General features: G+C 54.3%; 3 protein-coding genes across 3 annotated transcripts; 1 reads left to right on the top strand and 2 right to left on the bottom strand.

The window, feature by feature from the left end:
* Positions 1 to 2354: 2354 nt before the first annotated feature.
* Positions 2355 to 3999, bottom strand: BDY24DRAFT_403221 (Spo12 family protein). The gene is made up of 6 exons (XM_076642339.1): positions 3748 to 3999; positions 3307 to 3388; positions 3087 to 3173; positions 2933 to 2993; positions 2684 to 2824; positions 2355 to 2614 (listed from the first exon to the last, which is right to left on the bottom strand). Exons 1-5 carry the CDS (start codon positions 3845 to 3847, stop codon positions 2765 to 2767), a joined length of 390 nt encoding a protein of 129 aa, XP_076492645.1. The 5' UTR covers positions 3848 to 3999; the 3' UTR covers positions 2355 to 2614; positions 2684 to 2764.
* Positions 4000 to 4046: 47 nt separating this feature from the next.
* On the bottom strand, positions 4047 to 7570 carry BDY24DRAFT_403220 (uncharacterized protein). Its single transcript, XM_076642338.1, has 4 exons — positions 7085 to 7570; positions 6860 to 6950; positions 6622 to 6704; positions 4047 to 6485 (listed from the first exon to the last, which is right to left on the bottom strand). Exons 1-4 carry the CDS (start codon positions 7131 to 7133, stop codon positions 4369 to 4371), a joined length of 2340 nt encoding a protein of 779 aa, XP_076492644.1. The 5' UTR covers positions 7134 to 7570; the 3' UTR covers positions 4047 to 4368.
* A 31-nt stretch (positions 7571 to 7601) lies between these two features.
* On the top strand, positions 7602 to 15351 carry BDY24DRAFT_218614 (uncharacterized protein). The gene is made up of 37 exons (XM_076636547.1): positions 7602 to 7729; positions 7794 to 8508; positions 8583 to 8657; positions 8737 to 8920; positions 9014 to 9278; positions 9376 to 9380; positions 9469 to 9534; positions 9623 to 9693; positions 9766 to 9972; positions 10040 to 10091; positions 10157 to 10180; positions 10253 to 10326; positions 10397 to 10412; positions 10488 to 11018; positions 11094 to 11194; positions 11255 to 11292; positions 11359 to 11403; positions 11470 to 11571; positions 11649 to 11930; positions 12018 to 12032; positions 12095 to 12197; positions 12272 to 12561; positions 12632 to 12719; positions 12782 to 12907; positions 12977 to 13041; positions 13111 to 13247; positions 13314 to 13431; positions 13508 to 13572; positions 13641 to 13767; positions 13839 to 13928; positions 13996 to 14018; positions 14084 to 14219; positions 14301 to 14351; positions 14415 to 14620; positions 14692 to 14728; positions 14820 to 14935; positions 15026 to 15351. Exons 2-37 carry the CDS (start codon positions 7869 to 7871, stop codon positions 15264 to 15266), a joined length of 4812 nt encoding a protein of 1603 aa, XP_076492643.1. The 5' UTR covers positions 7602 to 7729; positions 7794 to 7868; the 3' UTR covers positions 15267 to 15351.
* Positions 15352 to 15396: the final 45 nt, after the last annotated feature.

Here is a 15396-nt window from a genome sequence, read left to right as displayed (position 1 = left end):
CATAGGCGAGGGACCTCGATGGGTCGAATGGTCGAAGGCCGAAGGAAGAAGACCCGACGAACGATCGTCCTCCTCCATCTTGACGTCCATCCCTTCCGAGAGAGCTGCTAGAGCGGCCATCGACTTGGGCATCTTTCCTCCGATCCTGGGTCGATCCGAAGAAGGAGGAGCGACTCCTTTCCCTTTCCCAGCCGGTTTCGAAGGCGAACGGGTGAGGCTCTTCCTCTTCTTCGGCGAGTCCTCTCCTTCGGTTTCGGACGCGACGCGTTCCTCCTCGTCTTCATCGTCGTCCTCCAAATCCGATCCGTGACGAGGTCTGCTGCTGTGCGAAGCGAGAGCGGAATGACCCTTCCCGAGTCCTGGACGAGGGTACTTGGAGGTGGAAGAAGGGTGTTCGAGTCGGGAGGGGAGTTTGACTTTGATCGTTGGAGGAGAGTCCTCGGAATGATGATGGTGGTGATGTCGATGGACGTGTCCCTTCCCTTTCCCCTTCCCTCTTCCCCCTCCCGATCCGAGGGTGACTTTGAGAGGAGCGGCGTGGGAGGAAGAAGAAGGTCGAACTCCTTTCCCAGCCGAGAAAGGTAGGATCGCTCCTTTCCCTCGACCCTTCCCTCCTCCTCCTCCTCTCGGTCCAGAGAGACGACGGTTCTCCTCGTCGCTGCCACTCCCACTCGATGACCCACTCCCTGATCCTGATCCACTCGACGAACCACTCCCACTCCTCGAAGATCGACTCGAACAACTCCCGTCTGAGCTCCCGCTCCCGCCTTCGAGAGCGCGACGGTTCCTCCTCTTCCTCGTCCGAGGACTCTCCTGCTCCCTATCCGATCCACTTCCGGATCGACTGCTGCTGCTGCCGTGACCGTTCCGAGACGAGTGAGAACGATGGTGGTGGCCGTGATGAGCGAGTTGACCTGGAGACACTCCGTCGGCGGAATCGAGGTAGAGGGAAGCGAGGTTGGGAGGAAGGACGAAGTGGAACGTTCGGATGGAGATTTGGATTTTGGTTCTGTGAGTGTCGAAAAACGCAGAATCGCAACGAGGATCAGCGTTGAGCTTCGTTCTTGTTTTGAAGAGACAGATTCGACGCGAAGGAGGCAACTCCTCATCAGAGTCGAACGAAAGAACTGACCTCTCGTGCAACAAAGCTCTCTTCCCCCTTCCAAAGTACTCATCATCTACCCAAGCTCCATTTCTCCCCAACACATCTAGCACATACCTCCCGTGATGATCGTCGTACGAGATCCTAGCGTGAAGTCTCGAGACGGCTTTGAGAGCTCCCAGATCAACGTCGACGCCTTGGTTGGGATCTTCCGGAGGAGCTGAAGGGACCTTTGGTGAGAGAGGAAGTTTGGAAGTCGATGCGACGGGTTGTTGGGGTGAGGTCTGTTTGGATTTGAGAGCTGCTTTCGACGAAGGCGTGGTGGTGGAGGGAGGAAGGGAGGAGGGGGACGCCGAAGGAGCTGATCCGAGCTTTCCTGCTGAGGATGCTGCCAAAGCGGCTTTGTTGAGGGGAGGATTGGAAGGCGTCCCTTTGGGAGCTGTTGATGGTGTTGATCGAGCGAAGGGGTTGGGTTTAGGGTTGGTGGAAGAGGTGGGAGGAGGAGGAGGGACCGAGGTCGGAGGAGGGATGGGAAGGACTTCTTCTGGAGGTGGAATGGGTGGAGGCTGGCGGAAGAAATATAAGGACGAAGTAAAGTTGTCAGCTTCCGATGTAAATTGAGATCGAAAGCTGGAATGTATGGTCGAGAGGAGGAAGAGCAGGAAGGGATAGAAGGGAGTGACGTCCAAGAGGTCGAGCTCATCAACTCCCTTCCCCCCTTTTCCTCTTCTCTCCGCCATCCCTCCCAGAGATCCAACCCATAAACCAAACTCCAGAGAAGAGGACAAACTCACCTGTACTCTCCGTCCGATGGTAACGTTGAGCGTTTGAAGGTAATACGAGAAGTCTGGAAACTCGATCTTGTAGTACGCCTCGACGGGCTGAGTGGAAGGGTTCGACGACAACGCTGCTGCTGGCAGTGTCGACGGACCTGCGACCGAGGAAGCGGAAGTCTCCATCCAGGCAGAGAGAGAAGAGGGGCAAGAGAAAAGAGAGAGGGCGGAGGTTGTAGAAAGTCAAGAAAGAGGGAGGTCGAAGGGGTTGAGGGAAGGAAGGGAGTCTTGAGCTCAAATCCTCGTTTCCCGTCTTCGCTTCCCTCTCCCCCGCCTTCCTGCCAGGAGCTCCTCTTTCTACGTCTTGTTGTTATTTTCCGAACGATAATTATCTCAAGGTTGTACACCTTCTGCTTTTGGAACCAGAAGTCTCGAGCTTCGCTCCTCTGTGAGCTCATCGCGCCGTCGTCGTCGAGAGATTGTGAGCCTGGAAAGCTCATTAATTTATACCGAGGGACCGTAGGGATCAAAAAGAGAGAACATAGAGAGCTACGTCTAGAGGAAAGACAAGAAGGAATCGAAGGGGCAAGCAGTATCGGAGAGAAGAAGCTTATAAAGGGGAGAAATAGACAAGAAAGGGAGGCGAGTCGAGAGACGTCCGAGTCGTTTGTTTTTGTGATGGGAAACGACGACGAAGGCCGAATATAAAAGAGAGATGTCCGTGAGAGAGAGAGAGAGACTAGGGACGGGCAAAGAAGAAAAGCAAAGTTAGTATCAGGTTGAGGTGGAGAAAGGACGAGCGACTCACTGTGATCCGTTGTTGTTACAAAGAGGACGAGGAGAGAGGACGAGCAGTACATCGAAGAAGGAAGGACCGAGATCTTTACATCTAGAACTCCATCATCCTCTGAGCAGCAGTCCGGGGCTTGGGAGCGGAGTTCTCATCGTCCTGAGGGAAACGAGAAAGAAAGGGAGGAGGGAGGAAACAAGGGTCAGCTCGAGCTCGAGAGGATCGAGAAGGAGGCAAGGGTTCGTTGAACGAAACGATCAAACTCACATCGTCGTTGGCGCTGGCAGCAGCGGCGGAGAACGATCCGGCGAGGGCGAAAGGCTTTCCCCTGAGAGAGAGAGAGAGAAGGAGAAGAAGAAGGGAGGAGTCAGCAAACCCATCGACGGGGAACGAAGGAGGGACGAGGAAGCGAACAACTCACTTGGAGAAGTGCTTCTTCTTGGTTCCAGCGAGCTTGGCAGTGCAAGGAGACATCATGTTGTCGGTTGGCGAAACCATGGAGGGCTTTCTACAGGAGATGAAGACGAAGCGCAAAGAAGGAAGGTGGGTCAGCGATCGACGTCCCTTTCGCTCGTCTTTCACTCAACATTCCCTCCCTTCCTCTCGATGGTATAGAGGCAAGGATTTGAAAAGCGACTTACCCAGGAGCCATCCTCTTCATGAGAAGAGCCTTCTGTCCAGCGCCCATCTGGTTTCCCATGGTGATGGCGGAGGGAGCGTTTCCTTCTTGAAGGGAAGGGAAGGAAGAAGGAGAAGGAGAGGCGAGTCAGTTTGGGACGCTTTGAACAGGAGCAAGAAGGGGTTTTGGAGGGTGCTGGTTGATGGGAGCGGAGCAGAGGATGGTAGAAAGACTGAGGAGAGGGAGAGGGAGGTATGGGGAAGTATAGAATGGGAAGGAAACAAGGGATGTTGAACGACGACCAGCCTCCTTCCACCTTCCTTCCTTCCTTCCTTCCAATCCTCCTTCTTCTCCCTCCTCCTCCCGTACCCACCCCCCTACTCTCTCAGAGGAGCGAACGCGAGAACCAGCTCCAATCTACCACCTCCCCGGTAGAGAAAGAAAGAAAGGGCCTCAGACTAACCTCCGTTGGCCAAAGGAGCGAGGGGCTGAACGACGACCGCCGCCTGCTCGGGGTGGTGAAGAGCATCGATTTGAGGAGAGTTGGAAGAAGAGGAGGACATCGTTGAAGAGAGTAGTAGAGAGCTGAAGGGAAGAGGTAGAGGTAGCGGTGGAAAGGGGTCGTAGCTTTGGGATGAAAGGGGGGGGGGAGCAGTAGTAGCAGAGAGGTTGTGGTTGAAGGTTCAACGAGGGTCCTTTTGGGCCCTCTTTTCCGTCGGCCTGAAAGAAATCAAACACGATTCTCAGAAGAAAAAAAAAGCGTCTCAAGGGGAAGGAAAAGTCGTGATATAGAAGAAAGGACTGGATAGGCATCAAAGACGGAAGCAAGTTAAAAGGAAAAGAAGGCGAAAAAACAGCAGATGTAAAAGAAGAGCAGGCTCGAGAGAGAGGGACAAAGAGCGTCGCGCTGGATCAGGGCTGAACGACGGAAGTGAGAGGGAAACGAAGCAAACAACGAGAGCGGAGAAAAGTTCTATAAGGCGCGAGGATATCCTTGTACACAACGGGACCATGGAGGCAAGGTTACATAAACAAAATCGTCAAGTACAAAGCTACAGCAACGAGAGAATGGACCAAACGGAACTCAAGCCCTCATCACCATCATCTTCACGTCCCCTTGCCTATCTCTCCCAGTCTGCTCCTCTGTCACCTCCTCTTCCTCCACCCCAAACTCATCCAGGGTCCCTCGAAGATCACTCGTCCTCCTCCCCGTCCTCCCAGCAGCCACCTCGACAACTCCAGGCGCGACGGAGACGATGCCCGTCGCCGTGAGCAGCACCTCTCCACCAGGTCCTCTCTTCCCTCTCGCATCCAAAATCCTCAGCGCCTCTCTCACTCCCTCGACTTCCACCTCGGCTCTTCTCCTCTTCCTTGAAGCAGGAGGGACGCTTCCACTTCCAAAGAAATTCCCCATCGAGACGTCCTCCTCCTCGAGTTTGACGAACGACGACGACGGCGAAGGAGCAGCGAAGGGAGAGGATGCTGAAGCGAAGTTGTTGTTGGGAGGTGGTAGGGAAGAGGATCCGTGAGGGTTGGGAGAGAGAGCGCAAGCTGGGATTCGACGAGAGACGACTTCGGCCAGGAGGGAGAGATCGGCGAAGGTGGTGTTGGGGTGGGACTTGAATTGCCTCCAGGCTGTCGACGTAGGGACCATGAGACTTCCGTTTGTGTGAGGGTCTCCTCCTTCCGGTTCCTCGGATCCAGCGAACGACGAGGTGGACATGGACGAGCGAGAGCGAGCTGAGGAGCCTCCTCCGAGGAGTAGTTTCTTGTTCGACCCTGATTCGTCTCCTGCTCCTCCTCCTCCCGAAGTGGAATCGACGCACGACGACGTCGAAGAGCCTGAACCGCACGCCTCGGGTACTCCACAGCAGCTCAACTCGACGATGGGTCCGTCTCCTCCTGCTGCTTTCGACTTGGCTGTCTCTGAGCAGTTTCCGCAAGGGACTCCTGAGCCTGACGAGCATCCTCCTCCTTCCGTCGTCTCTCCTCCCTCCTCTCCGTCTTCGGCCTCCGCTCCCTCCAGCGTCTCACAGAAGGCTTTCCCGAACGGATCGTCCGCACAGGCTGGACAGTCCTGAGGGTTACCCGTGCAGGAAGGGAGGGAGTTGGGGTCCGAGGAGGACGCGGCGACGACGGTTCGGTTGGTGGAAGCGTCGAATCCGAAGGATGGGTTGAAGATGGGTGCGACGAGGGACGAGGAAGAGGGAGAGGAAGGGTTGGTAGATGGGTTGGTGTTGGTAGAGCGAGCGAGGGAGGTGTAGGAGTTTGCGCTGGAAGAGGAGTTGGCGGTGGAGGAGGACGAGAGGGAGGTGTAGGCCCAGATCGCGGCTGGAGCCTGGTGACTGGTTCCGCTGTTTCGACGACGAAGGTAGGCCGACGGGAGAGAGACTGCTCCTCCTCCTGTACTCGACGAGAGATGGGATGCTGGGTAGTCGACTCCGAACGCGGGTGCTGGCTTCGGGGAGACGTCCGAAGAGTTGAGGAGACCAGAGAAACCTGCATGGAGGTCTCTCGATTCGGCAGCCATACGGCAGATGCATGGAGTGTCGTTCGTGGTGCAGAATCCGCATGAGGGGACGAAGGAAGACGCGTAGGAGAAGGACGAGGGGTTGGAAGTCGAGGCGCTCGGTGTGGGAGGCCGAGGGTGAGGGTGAGGATGAGCTTGAGAGTGGGAGGAGTGATCGTGAGGAGAGGCGGTGGGTGGTGAAATAGAGGTGGAAGGTCCAGCGAGAACCGTGGTCGAGGGAGGGTAGTAGTTTGTGGTGGGAAAGTTGGAGGATGTGGGAGTAGCCGAGGACGAAGAAGGTCGGCGAGCCTGCTCTTGCTGTTGGTACGCCGACGACGGAGACGACTTCCCTCTTCCTCCAACCTCTCCCGTCGAGGACCCTTCGCCTACTACTGATCCACTCCTCGATGCACTCCCTCCTCGACTACCGTTGTCTCCAGCGAAGCTTCCAGACCCGTCCTCGAGCTCCTCGACTTTGACCTTCTTCCTCTTCCTCCCTCCGGCTCCTGCGCCTCCTCCTCGCGTACTGCTTCCCGAACCAGAACTTCCAGGAGTGACGGTTGGATCCCCTCCTAGTTGAGCGACGAGGGCCTTGAGACGATCGTTGTCTGACTTGAGAGCTTGGTTCTCTGCTTTGAGAGCGAGAGAGATGGTTTGGAGGGAGATGTTCTTTTGGACCTCCTGCTGTTCGTCTGCGAAGTACAAAGAGACAGAGATCGATCGAAAGTGCGGGATCAAAGTGAAACGATGGTCAGACGTGTATTCTACCTATGTTCAGGGGCGAGGTAGAGAGAGGTGGCGGAAGGAAGTAGAGAGGAGAGGACGAACAATCTCGACACCTCTGTTCGAGCTCAGCGACGTAATCCTGCTTTCTCTCCCTGAAAGCACGTTGAGCTTCTCGATTTTGAGCACTAGGGGGAAGACATATGAAACAGGAGGTCAGATCGATATTCCCATGTCTTTGAGAGAGAAAAGCGTTGGGGAGGTGGATGAATCGAAGGGGAGGAGTGGACCGAGAGGAAGAAGGTGAGAGGTGGAGAAGGAAGGAGAGCGAAGGAAAGCGTACCTCTTTCCCGTCTTTGGAGCTGTCTCTGCAGCTTTTCTTCCTGGACGAGGTCGAGGAGGAATAGTCCATTCCTTCGAGGCTTTAGCGAAGACTGATACGCAGAAGCGAAGGAAGAACAAGGGACGAGAAACGAAAGGAGTCAGCGGGATTGGAATCTGAGCTTGGCCGCTGCGAGAGAAGCGGAAGGGTAGAACGCCAACGAGAGACTATAGAAACGAAGCTCACCTTTTCCTACTGAACTGGAAGTATCTCTCGAAGGTGCTGGGGTAGCCATTGTTGGAGATTGGGAGGGAGGGTGGAGAGATGGGAAGGAGAGAGGTCGGGCGAATGAGGAGGAGGAAGCTGAAAGGAAGAAGGGCAAGTCCAGGCCTCTTGAATCGATGATCTGAAGTCTTCTACGATCCTGGATTGGATGAAGGTTGGTTGGAGGGAAGGTGTTCTGTTCCTTTGTCCGAAAGCGACAAGGACGAAGCAAGTAGGGAAGTGGGACGAGTTGAAGGCGGGAAGGACGATGGTGGTGGTTTGGGAAGAAGGCGACGTCCTCGAAGAAACGCCTTCAGTTTGCAGACTGACAGATAAAGATTAGATTTTTTTCTGCCTCCGTCCCCATCAGACAAGGACCTGTTCGAGTCAACTTTCTGCTCCCCCCCACAAAAAGGCGAAAGAGAACGAATCAGAAGAAGGGACGACAGAGAGCAGAGCACGGGGAAGAGGGAGGGGAAGGTTGTCTTCCAACGTCCAATCCAAACATCCTTTAGCTCGTCCCCAGGACCGAAGGGCGCCTCGCCCAATCACATCTATACAGAGAGTTGTCGGCGTGGAAGTATCTTCTATAGATTTCAGCTATGATTTGGACGACAAGAAACGAAGGTCAGTCACCTTCTCATGTAGCATTGACTCGCGTGGGTCTTGCGAGCTCACCTACCTCTTTTAGATTTCGTCTTTCGCTGTTACAGGCTCCCAACCACCATCCCGCTCGTGCTAGAAGCTTTGGAAGACTCTCTACGAGATGTCCCTTCCCTTTCAGTCTTGGGAACCTCCCTCAGCGATCAAGATCTCAGCGGCATTCCTCCTTCCCTCTCTCCTCCTCCTCTTCCTCCCTTCGCTCATCTCCTTCAGCCCTCGCCTCCTTCCACCTTCCCTTCGACGATTTCTCCCCTCCTACGCTTCCTACCTTAAACCCTTCGTTACTCTCCAGGACCTCTATCCTCAAGAGAACATCAAGTCGAAGCGAGCAGGATGGAAAACGGTCGTCCTCTCCCTCGCAGCTCTCGTTCAACTTCAGTTCCTCCTCTTCAGCTCGACCTGGAGAGACGAGGAAGAGAGTCAGAAGGAGACTATATATTGGAGCGTAGCAGGACTTCTTGGAGCATGCTGGTTCTACGCTGGAGTTTATCCTGTAGTCGTACGAAGGACTTCAAAAGCGAACTACTCCCTCCTCGGATTCTATCTCCTCCAGCTCATCTCCTCCTCCCTCGCCCTCGTCGCGCCCTTCTACCTCAATCCCAACGCTCATCTACGGTACTCGGCAGCGTTCACCGTCGTTCTGGACCTCGTCCTCCTCGGAACGACCCTATCTTTAGACACGGAGGACCTTCCGTTATCGTATCTCGAGGATCAGAAGAGACTCGTCGCGGAGGGGAGCAAGGGTATGTCACCCTCTTGATCTTGGGGATTTTCAAAGACTGAAAGTGTTGTGCTTTCGCGTCTCTGCGCTGATCAGGATACAGCCCGGAGGATAGGTCGACGTTGGCGAGTTGGCTTGGGTTCAGTTGGGTTTCTCCTCTCATCGAATCTGGTACGTCTCCCTTTCATTTTTCACGCCTTTGGACTCGACTGCATCTTAGCTGAAACCCTACGGGATTCTCTCTCTACAGGACGGAAAGGATTCCTGGACGAGTCGGATCTCTGGAAGCTCTCCCCCGTCAATCTCTCCCGCGTCCTCTTCCCTCGATACGACGCGATGTCCAACCTCTCGACTTTCCGACGAGTCCTCAAATCAAACGGATTCGACTTCCTCGTAGACTTCGTTCTCGCTCACGTCCAGACCGTGCTTGTTTAGTCAGTTCATCAGCTCGCTTCCTCTCCTCGTCTCGGCGCGTCCCAACTCGAATCTGACTTCCCAATCCTCCTTCTATTCCCTTCCTTCTTCAGCCTCAACCCCTATTTCCTCAATCAGATTCTAGACGCCATCGAGGACCCTACTTCGGAGAAGATCGCCAAAGCCTACGCTCTCACCGTTGTCTCGTTCCTTCTCGCTCTCGTCAAGGTTCAAACGGAGCTCAACAAGCGATGGTTCGGGAGGAGAGCTTCGATCCGGTCGAACACCCAAATGGCTTCAGCGATCTTTCAGAAGTCACTGATTCGGAAAGATACGAGTGGGGTTGCTGAGGGAAAGGGAGCTGGCGTCGGGAAGATCGTGAGTCTGGTTTGTGTTTTCTTTCGTCTCGCCCAGCTAAGATCCGTTATCTTGGGTTCAACTGACCGTTTCGGTTTCCCTTTCCTTCACTCTACAGATTCAGTGAGTTGTCAGAACCTGTTGGACGGGGTTGAACTCAATTCTCGTCGACGCTGATTCCTCCCGACCCTCCCCTCTCTCCTTTTTCCAGACTGATGTCGAACGACGCTCCTCGGATCGCTACTTTTGATGTTTCGAGACTTTACGTCGTGCCTCTGTGAGTAAGACCTCCATCTGAACTCTGTGCTCTCCCATGAAAGATCTGACTCTCCGACGCGTTTCTCCTTTCGACCCAACTCTTTCAGCGAGCTCACCATCTGCTGCACCTTCCTTTACTCGATTCTCTCTTGGTCAGCTTTCATCGGAGTGGCTACCAGTGCGTTTTGAACTCCCTCATCCGTCGTCATCACTACAACGCTGATTCCTCCCTTTCCTTCGTCGATTTCAGTCGTCCTTCTCATGCCTCTCCAAACTTGGCTCACCTCCCTCAACTTCTCCCTCCATGGAAAGTACCGGAAGGCCTCGGACGAGCGCACGGATCTCCTCACGGAACTCATCAACTCGATCAAGGTCATCAAGTTCTTCGCGTGGGAGCAACGATGGCTCGACAAGATCGACGATGCTCGAGCGAGGGAGTTGAAGTTCAAGATTCAAGGTGAGCTCTCTTCTTCCTTCTTATCCTTCAGAGTTCTGGAAGCTGACCGTTGTTTTCTCCTGTCTAGAAAGCATCGTCTCGCTCGTCTTTAGTTTGAGCGGTACTCTTACTCCGATGATGTGAGCTCGCATCCCGGGCTTTTCGACGACCCGACTGACTTCAAACCCTTCTTCCTCCCTTTCAGTGTTACCGTCGTCTCCTTCTTCTCGTGAGCAAAGCAGTAGTACATTGACCAGGCTACTACGTGCTGAATATCGTTCCCATCATCTCTCGTCTGCAGCTTCGTCCAAATCCAGAAGAGAGAGCTCACCGTCAGCGTCGCCTTCACTGCTTTGTCTCTCTTCTCAATGCTTCGTAAGTTAGAAGCTTCTTCCCCCCACCCACCTCCCGTTTTATTGCTGAAACGCCTTGTTGTGTATTCCAGGACAGCCATTGAACAAGTGAGCCGACGCCGTGCTCGTCGACGAGAAGAGACGTGACTGACCGACGCTTTTTCACCTTCTCCCCGTTCTCAGCCTACCGGAGTTCGTCGTTCAGCTCTCTCAGGTCACGATCGCTTGTCGTCGAATCGACGCGTTCCTCGAGGAGGACGAAGTCTCCGTCGGCGTCTCATCCCTCAAATCAGCGTCTCTCCCGGTCTCTACCATTACTCCCTCCGACACCCGCATCGGATTCGTCGGTGCTCGCTTCAAGTGGAACTCCGGAACCGTCGAGAAGGTCAAAGGAAAAGCTCCCGATGTCAAGACGAATGGAACTCCTGAATCCGCATCTGCCGTCGCTGATGCTCTCCACGAACCTCCTCGCGTCTTCGAACTGGGCGACATCGACTTCATCTTCCCCGCTGGAGCTCTTACTATCATCAGTGGACCAACTGGATCTGGAAAGACGGCTCTTCTGCTTTCCCTCCTCGGCGAGACGGACCTCATCAAGGGATCGATCCTTCTTCCCAAGGAGGTCTGTCGATTCGACGAAGAAGGTCTCTCGAACTCGATTGCCTACGCCGGTCAAACCTCGTGGCTGCAGAACCTGTCAATTAAGGAGAACATGTGAGTGTGTCGAGGTCGTTCACGTTCGAACCGGGACGGGACAAAGCTGAACCGCGACGCGTCCTTTTTGTCCAGCCTCTTCGGATCTCCCTTCGACGAGAAGAGGTACGCGACTGTTCTCAGGGCTTGCGCTCTAGTACCTGATCTTGCGATGCTTGAAGATGATGATGAGACTGGTTAGTTCAATACGTTTCTTCGGCCCTCGACTTCTCGAGCTGACCTTCTTTCCTTCGCAGAAATTGGGGCCAAGGGCGTGACTTTGAGTGGTGGCCAGGTCCGTAGCGTCTCCATCATCTCCCCCAGAGTCTCCAAACTAACTTTTCTTCTCACCTCCTCTTAGAAAGCTAGAGTGGCTCTCGCCAGAGCCGTTTACAGTCGAGCGAAGGTCCGTCCGTCCTGTTTTCCCTTTCCTAACTCACGCGACTTACTCGCACACATCTTCATCCTTTAGCACGTCCTCCTCGACGATCCTTTGGCTGCCGTTGATTCTCATACCGCTGCTACTCTGGTCTCGGATTGCCTTGGTTCTGCGTTGCTCAAAAACCGAACCGTCGTGAGTTTGGGATCGAGACGCGTCTCCGTTCGCTTTTCTTCTTCGAACCTGACCATCTTTCCTCACCCTCCCTTCAGATCATCGTCTCACATCACATCGAACTGCTGCTTCCCATCGCTCACTCTGTCGTTCATGTCGTCGATGGAAGGGTCGAAGCTCAGGGAACCGTCGATGCGCTTCGAGCCAACGGACATCTCTCTGCCATCGTCGCTGAGGTCGAGAAGGCGCACGTTGACGAGGAGACTGTCGTGGATGGGACTCTCGAGAAGGCGGCCGTCGGTCTGGACGAGGTTATCAAGCCCAAGAGGATCGCTAAGAAGTTGACGGAGGACGAGGATCGAGCGCAAGGACGAGTCAAAGTGAGAGCTGAGCACCTCTTTTCCTCTCGCTATCATTCTCAAAGATTGAGAGACCATTCCTGACCTTTCCGATCCCTGATTCTCCAGTTCGAAACGTACAAGGTTCGTCGTAGAGTGAAGACTTTCGTCAAATGACGAGCTGACTCCCTTCGTCTTTCTAACAGACCTACCTCGGAGCCGTCTCCTACTCCTGCGTCGCTGGAATTGCCATCCTGATGATCTTTTCCGACAACTCTGCCATCGTGGAGAGATGGTGGATTGCTATCTGTACGTATTCTAGCTCGTCTCTCTCCAAATCTCTCAAGAGTTGCTGACGTTGCTGTTTCTGCTAACTCCAACAGGGACTCGTCCCGTCGACGAGAACCTCTCCTCCATCTCAGCCTTAGCTCGGTCTACTCCTCTTCTACTTCCTCCCGAAGGCCCTTTGGTCCAGCAAACCTTCTTCTTCGGCTCGTCTTCGAACTCCAATTCCGACCTCGCCGCCTCGTCTCTTCCCAGCGGCAGGGAACATCCCCTCTTCTATCTGGGGGTCTACTTCGCCATTTCATTCGGCTTCGTACTCACAGGTCTAGTCAGGAATCTCGTCGGGTACCTTGGAAAGTACCGAGCGAGTAAGAAACTGCATTCAAAGGTCAGCGAGTGAAAGACGCGTCGGCCGTCTCGAAACACATTCTCACACTCGTCTGTCCTTTTCCATCCAGCTTCTTCGTTCGATCATGAGAGCAACGCCTCGATGGTTTGATACTACCCCGACTGGAAGGATTACGAACAGGTTCACGAGCGATATGGGTCAGTCATCTCTGCGGAACTGGCATCCAAACGGTTCTGACTTTGTGCCCCTCCTCTTTCAGGTTCCATCGACGGGAACGTCCTCGACCTGATCACAATGGTCGCACGATCTATCACGGGTATATCCGGATCGCTGTTCCTCATCCTCTCCCTTCTCCCAGCCTTCCTCGTCCCAGCTGCGATCCTCGGTGAGCAGTCGCGTCCTCTCATTCTCGTCCTCGGCGTGTTTTCGATGCTGAAATCGCCCTTTTTTTCAGGCTATCTCTTCTTCCACTACACCGTCGAGTATATCAGATGTGCTCGAGACTTGCAGAGGATGAAGGTGAGCGCACATTCGCGTCAAACGTCGAACTCGAAGAGCTGACCTTCGTTCTTCTCCCTCTCCCTCAAGGCCGTCGCCCTCTCACCCATTCTTTCAGGGTTCGACTCGGCTCTCTCTGGAATCGTCGTCATCCGTGCCTTCTCCGCTGAGAAGCGCTTCATGGAGGAGTTCTTCGATAGAAATGACGTCGCAACGGCAGCCGAGTGGTGAGTTTGAGTCCACTCAAAAAACGTCGTCGATTTTCCTTGGTCTGATCTCTTCTCTTCTCACAGGTGGTTCTGGATGTGTTCGAGATGGGTCATGGCTCGTTTCGATCCTCTTGGAGCTGTCGCCACTTTCGCTACGACTCTCCTCGTTCTTTACACTCGCACTTCGGCGGGGCTGGGAGGAGTGCGTTCCCGTCTCCTGCGTCGAGCGACCCGCAAGCTCCCTACTCACTGCTTTCTCACGTTCTCAACTTTTACAGATGCTCATCCTCTCGTCGCAAGGACTTACGATCGCCATCTTCTGGCTTTCTCGATACTGGAGCGCGTGAGTCGTCTCGTCAACTTCGCTTTCGTTGCTCGTGCTTTCCTGACCTTCTCCCTTTCCCTTTGCAGCATGGAGATGCGGATGAATGCCGTAGAGCGAGTCCTTGAGTACTCTAACATCCCTCAAGAAGCCCGCTTGCTCATTCCCGAGAACGCACCGCCTGCCTACTGGCCGTCGAACTCTGGGGAGACGCTTGTGGGTTCTTCGTCGCGTCTTCTCCTCTTTCCCTCGAGCATTCAGCTGAATTCAAACGCCTTTCGCTCCAGATCTCCGTCAAGAACCTCGTGGTTTCATACGATCCTTCTCTCCCTCCTGTCCTCCATGGGATCTCCTTCGACGTCAAGCCTCGAGAAAAGGTGCGCTTTTTTGACGCGTCGCTTCTTTTCCCGCTCTCTCGTACTGATCTGCCCTCTTCTTCTTCAGATCGGACTTATCGGAAGGACTGGGTGAGCTGAGGGTTTCTATCGGTATCTCTCCTTCGACCTAACAACCTCTTCTTCTTCCCTCACAGATCAGGAAAGAGCACTCTTGGGATGAGCTTCTTGCGTTTCACGGAGTTCACGAGCGGAAGTATCACCATCGATGGGATAGACATCTCGAGTATAGGGCTGCAAAACTTGCGCGAGAAAGTTTCCATCATCCCTCAAGTCAGTCTGGCCATATGTCGTTTCCTTCGCTGCATCCATCCTTTTGAGCTGAACCTCCTTTCCGTCGTTTCTTCGCATCAGGACGCCGTTCTTTTCTCGGGAACGATTCGTTCGAACCTCGACCCTTTCCAAGTAGGTTCTCGTCTTCCTCTAACAACCCTCCGAGTGCTACCAAGCTGAATCTCCTCACCGCAGGAACACACCGACGACGAACTCATCGCGGCCCTTCATCGCGTCCAACTCGGTCTCCCTTCAACCTCCGTCGCTCCCTCTCGAGCAGCCTCCACCAGCGATCTCACCAGGCTCAACGGGAACCAACTTAAGGACGACGAGGAAGCTCTCAAAGTCAACATCGTCGCTTCAGGAGGGAAGATCGTCGTGACTCTCGATTCGGAAGTCAGGTGGGTTCGAGTGCTCGATCCTGCATCTCTCGTCGAAGAGGAACTGACTATCGCTCTTCCCTCTCCTTCAGTTCCGGAGGTTTAAACTTCAGTCAAGGTCAACGGCAGGTGAGTCAACCAACCTGCAGAGGACTGAGCTCGACGAGACGGCTCTCTCTCTCTCTCTCTCTCTCGATCTGAACGTTCCTTCCTCCTTCAGTTGATCGCCCTAGCCCGAGCGCTCCTCCGAAACAACCTCATCGTTATCTTGGACGAAGCAAGTTCCAGTGTCGACCAGGAAACGGATCTTCTCATCCAACAAACCATTCGAGAAGAGTGAGCACCTGGTCTCGTCCCGTGTCTACCGTTCCTTTTCCCTTCGACGCGTCACACTGACCCTCTCTCCCCTCTTTTCCGTGCGTCTAGATTCACCAACTCCTGCCTCCTCACCATCGCTCATCGACTCTCCTCCATCGTCGATTACGATCGTCTCCTCGTTCTCGACGCAGGACGCGTCGTCGAATTTGACACGCCGTTCGCTTTGCTTTCGAAGAAGCAGGGAGAGGAGGGAGCAGTTTTCCGAGGGATGGCGGAGAAGAGTGGGAAGTTTGAGGAGTTGTTGAGGAGTGCTGAGAGGAAGGAGAAGAGTGAGAGGGCGCGAGGTTGATTTAGAAGTAACAGACAGATTGGACGCGTAGATTCCGGGCATCGATGTAGTGGGTTCGAGCTTCGAGGTGTCTGGCTGATGCTTCTCAGCAAGGCCTTCTCATCTGCTCTCGCAAGACCAGCCAAAGCAC

This window comes from Mrakia frigida (genome assembly GCF_051309035.1).
Source record: "Mrakia frigida strain ATCC 22029 unplaced genomic scaffold BDY24scaffold_44, whole genome shotgun sequence".
Classification (NCBI taxonomy): Eukaryota; Fungi; Basidiomycota; class Tremellomycetes; order Cystofilobasidiales; family Mrakiaceae; genus Mrakia; species Mrakia frigida.
The sequence above is the reverse complement of the archived record's forward strand: the minus strand, read 5'-3'. Positions and strand labels throughout refer to the sequence as shown.

What these genes read in the sequence shown, in the direction of transcription:
- BDY24DRAFT_403220 (XM_076642338.1), bottom strand. Translation starts at nt 7,133, where the DNA reads ATGGCTACCCCAGCACCTTCGAGAGATACTTCCAGTTCAGTAGGAAAA. An exon ending in TTCCAGTTCAGTAGGAAAAG is followed by an intron (nt 6,951 to 7,084) that starts GTGAGCTTCGTT and finishes TCTGCGTATCAG; the next exon opens with TCTTCGCTAAAGCCTCGAAG. An exon ending in GCTCCAAAGACGGGAAAGAG is followed by an intron (nt 6,705 to 6,859) that starts GTACGCTTTCCT and finishes TCTTCCCCCTAG; the next exon opens with TGCTCAAAATCGAGAAGCTC.
- BDY24DRAFT_218614 (XM_076636547.1), top strand. Translation starts at nt 7,869, where the DNA reads ATGTCCCTTCCCTTTCAGTCTTGGGAACCTCCCTCAGCGATCAAGATC. An exon ending in ACGTCAAGCCTCGAGAAAAG is followed by an intron (nt 13,929 to 13,995) that starts GTGCGCTTTTTT and finishes CTTCTTCTTCAG; the next exon opens with ATCGGACTTATCGGAAGGAC. An exon ending in CAACAAACCATTCGAGAAGA is followed by an intron (nt 14,936 to 15,025) that starts GTGAGCACCTGG and finishes CCGTGCGTCTAG; the next exon opens with ATTCACCAACTCCTGCCTCC.
- BDY24DRAFT_403221 (XM_076642339.1), bottom strand. Translation starts at nt 3,847, where the DNA reads ATGTCCTCCTCTTCTTCCAACTCTCCTCAAATCGATGCTCTTCACCAC. An exon ending in CGCTCCTTTGGCCAACGGAG is followed by an intron (nt 3,389 to 3,747) that starts GTTAGTCTGAGG and finishes CCCTTCAAGAAG; the next exon opens with GAAACGCTCCCTCCGCCATC. An exon ending in CTGCCAGCGCCAACGACGAT is followed by an intron (nt 2,825 to 2,932) that starts GTGAGTTTGATC and finishes CGTTTCCCTCAG; the next exon opens with GACGATGAGAACTCCGCTCC.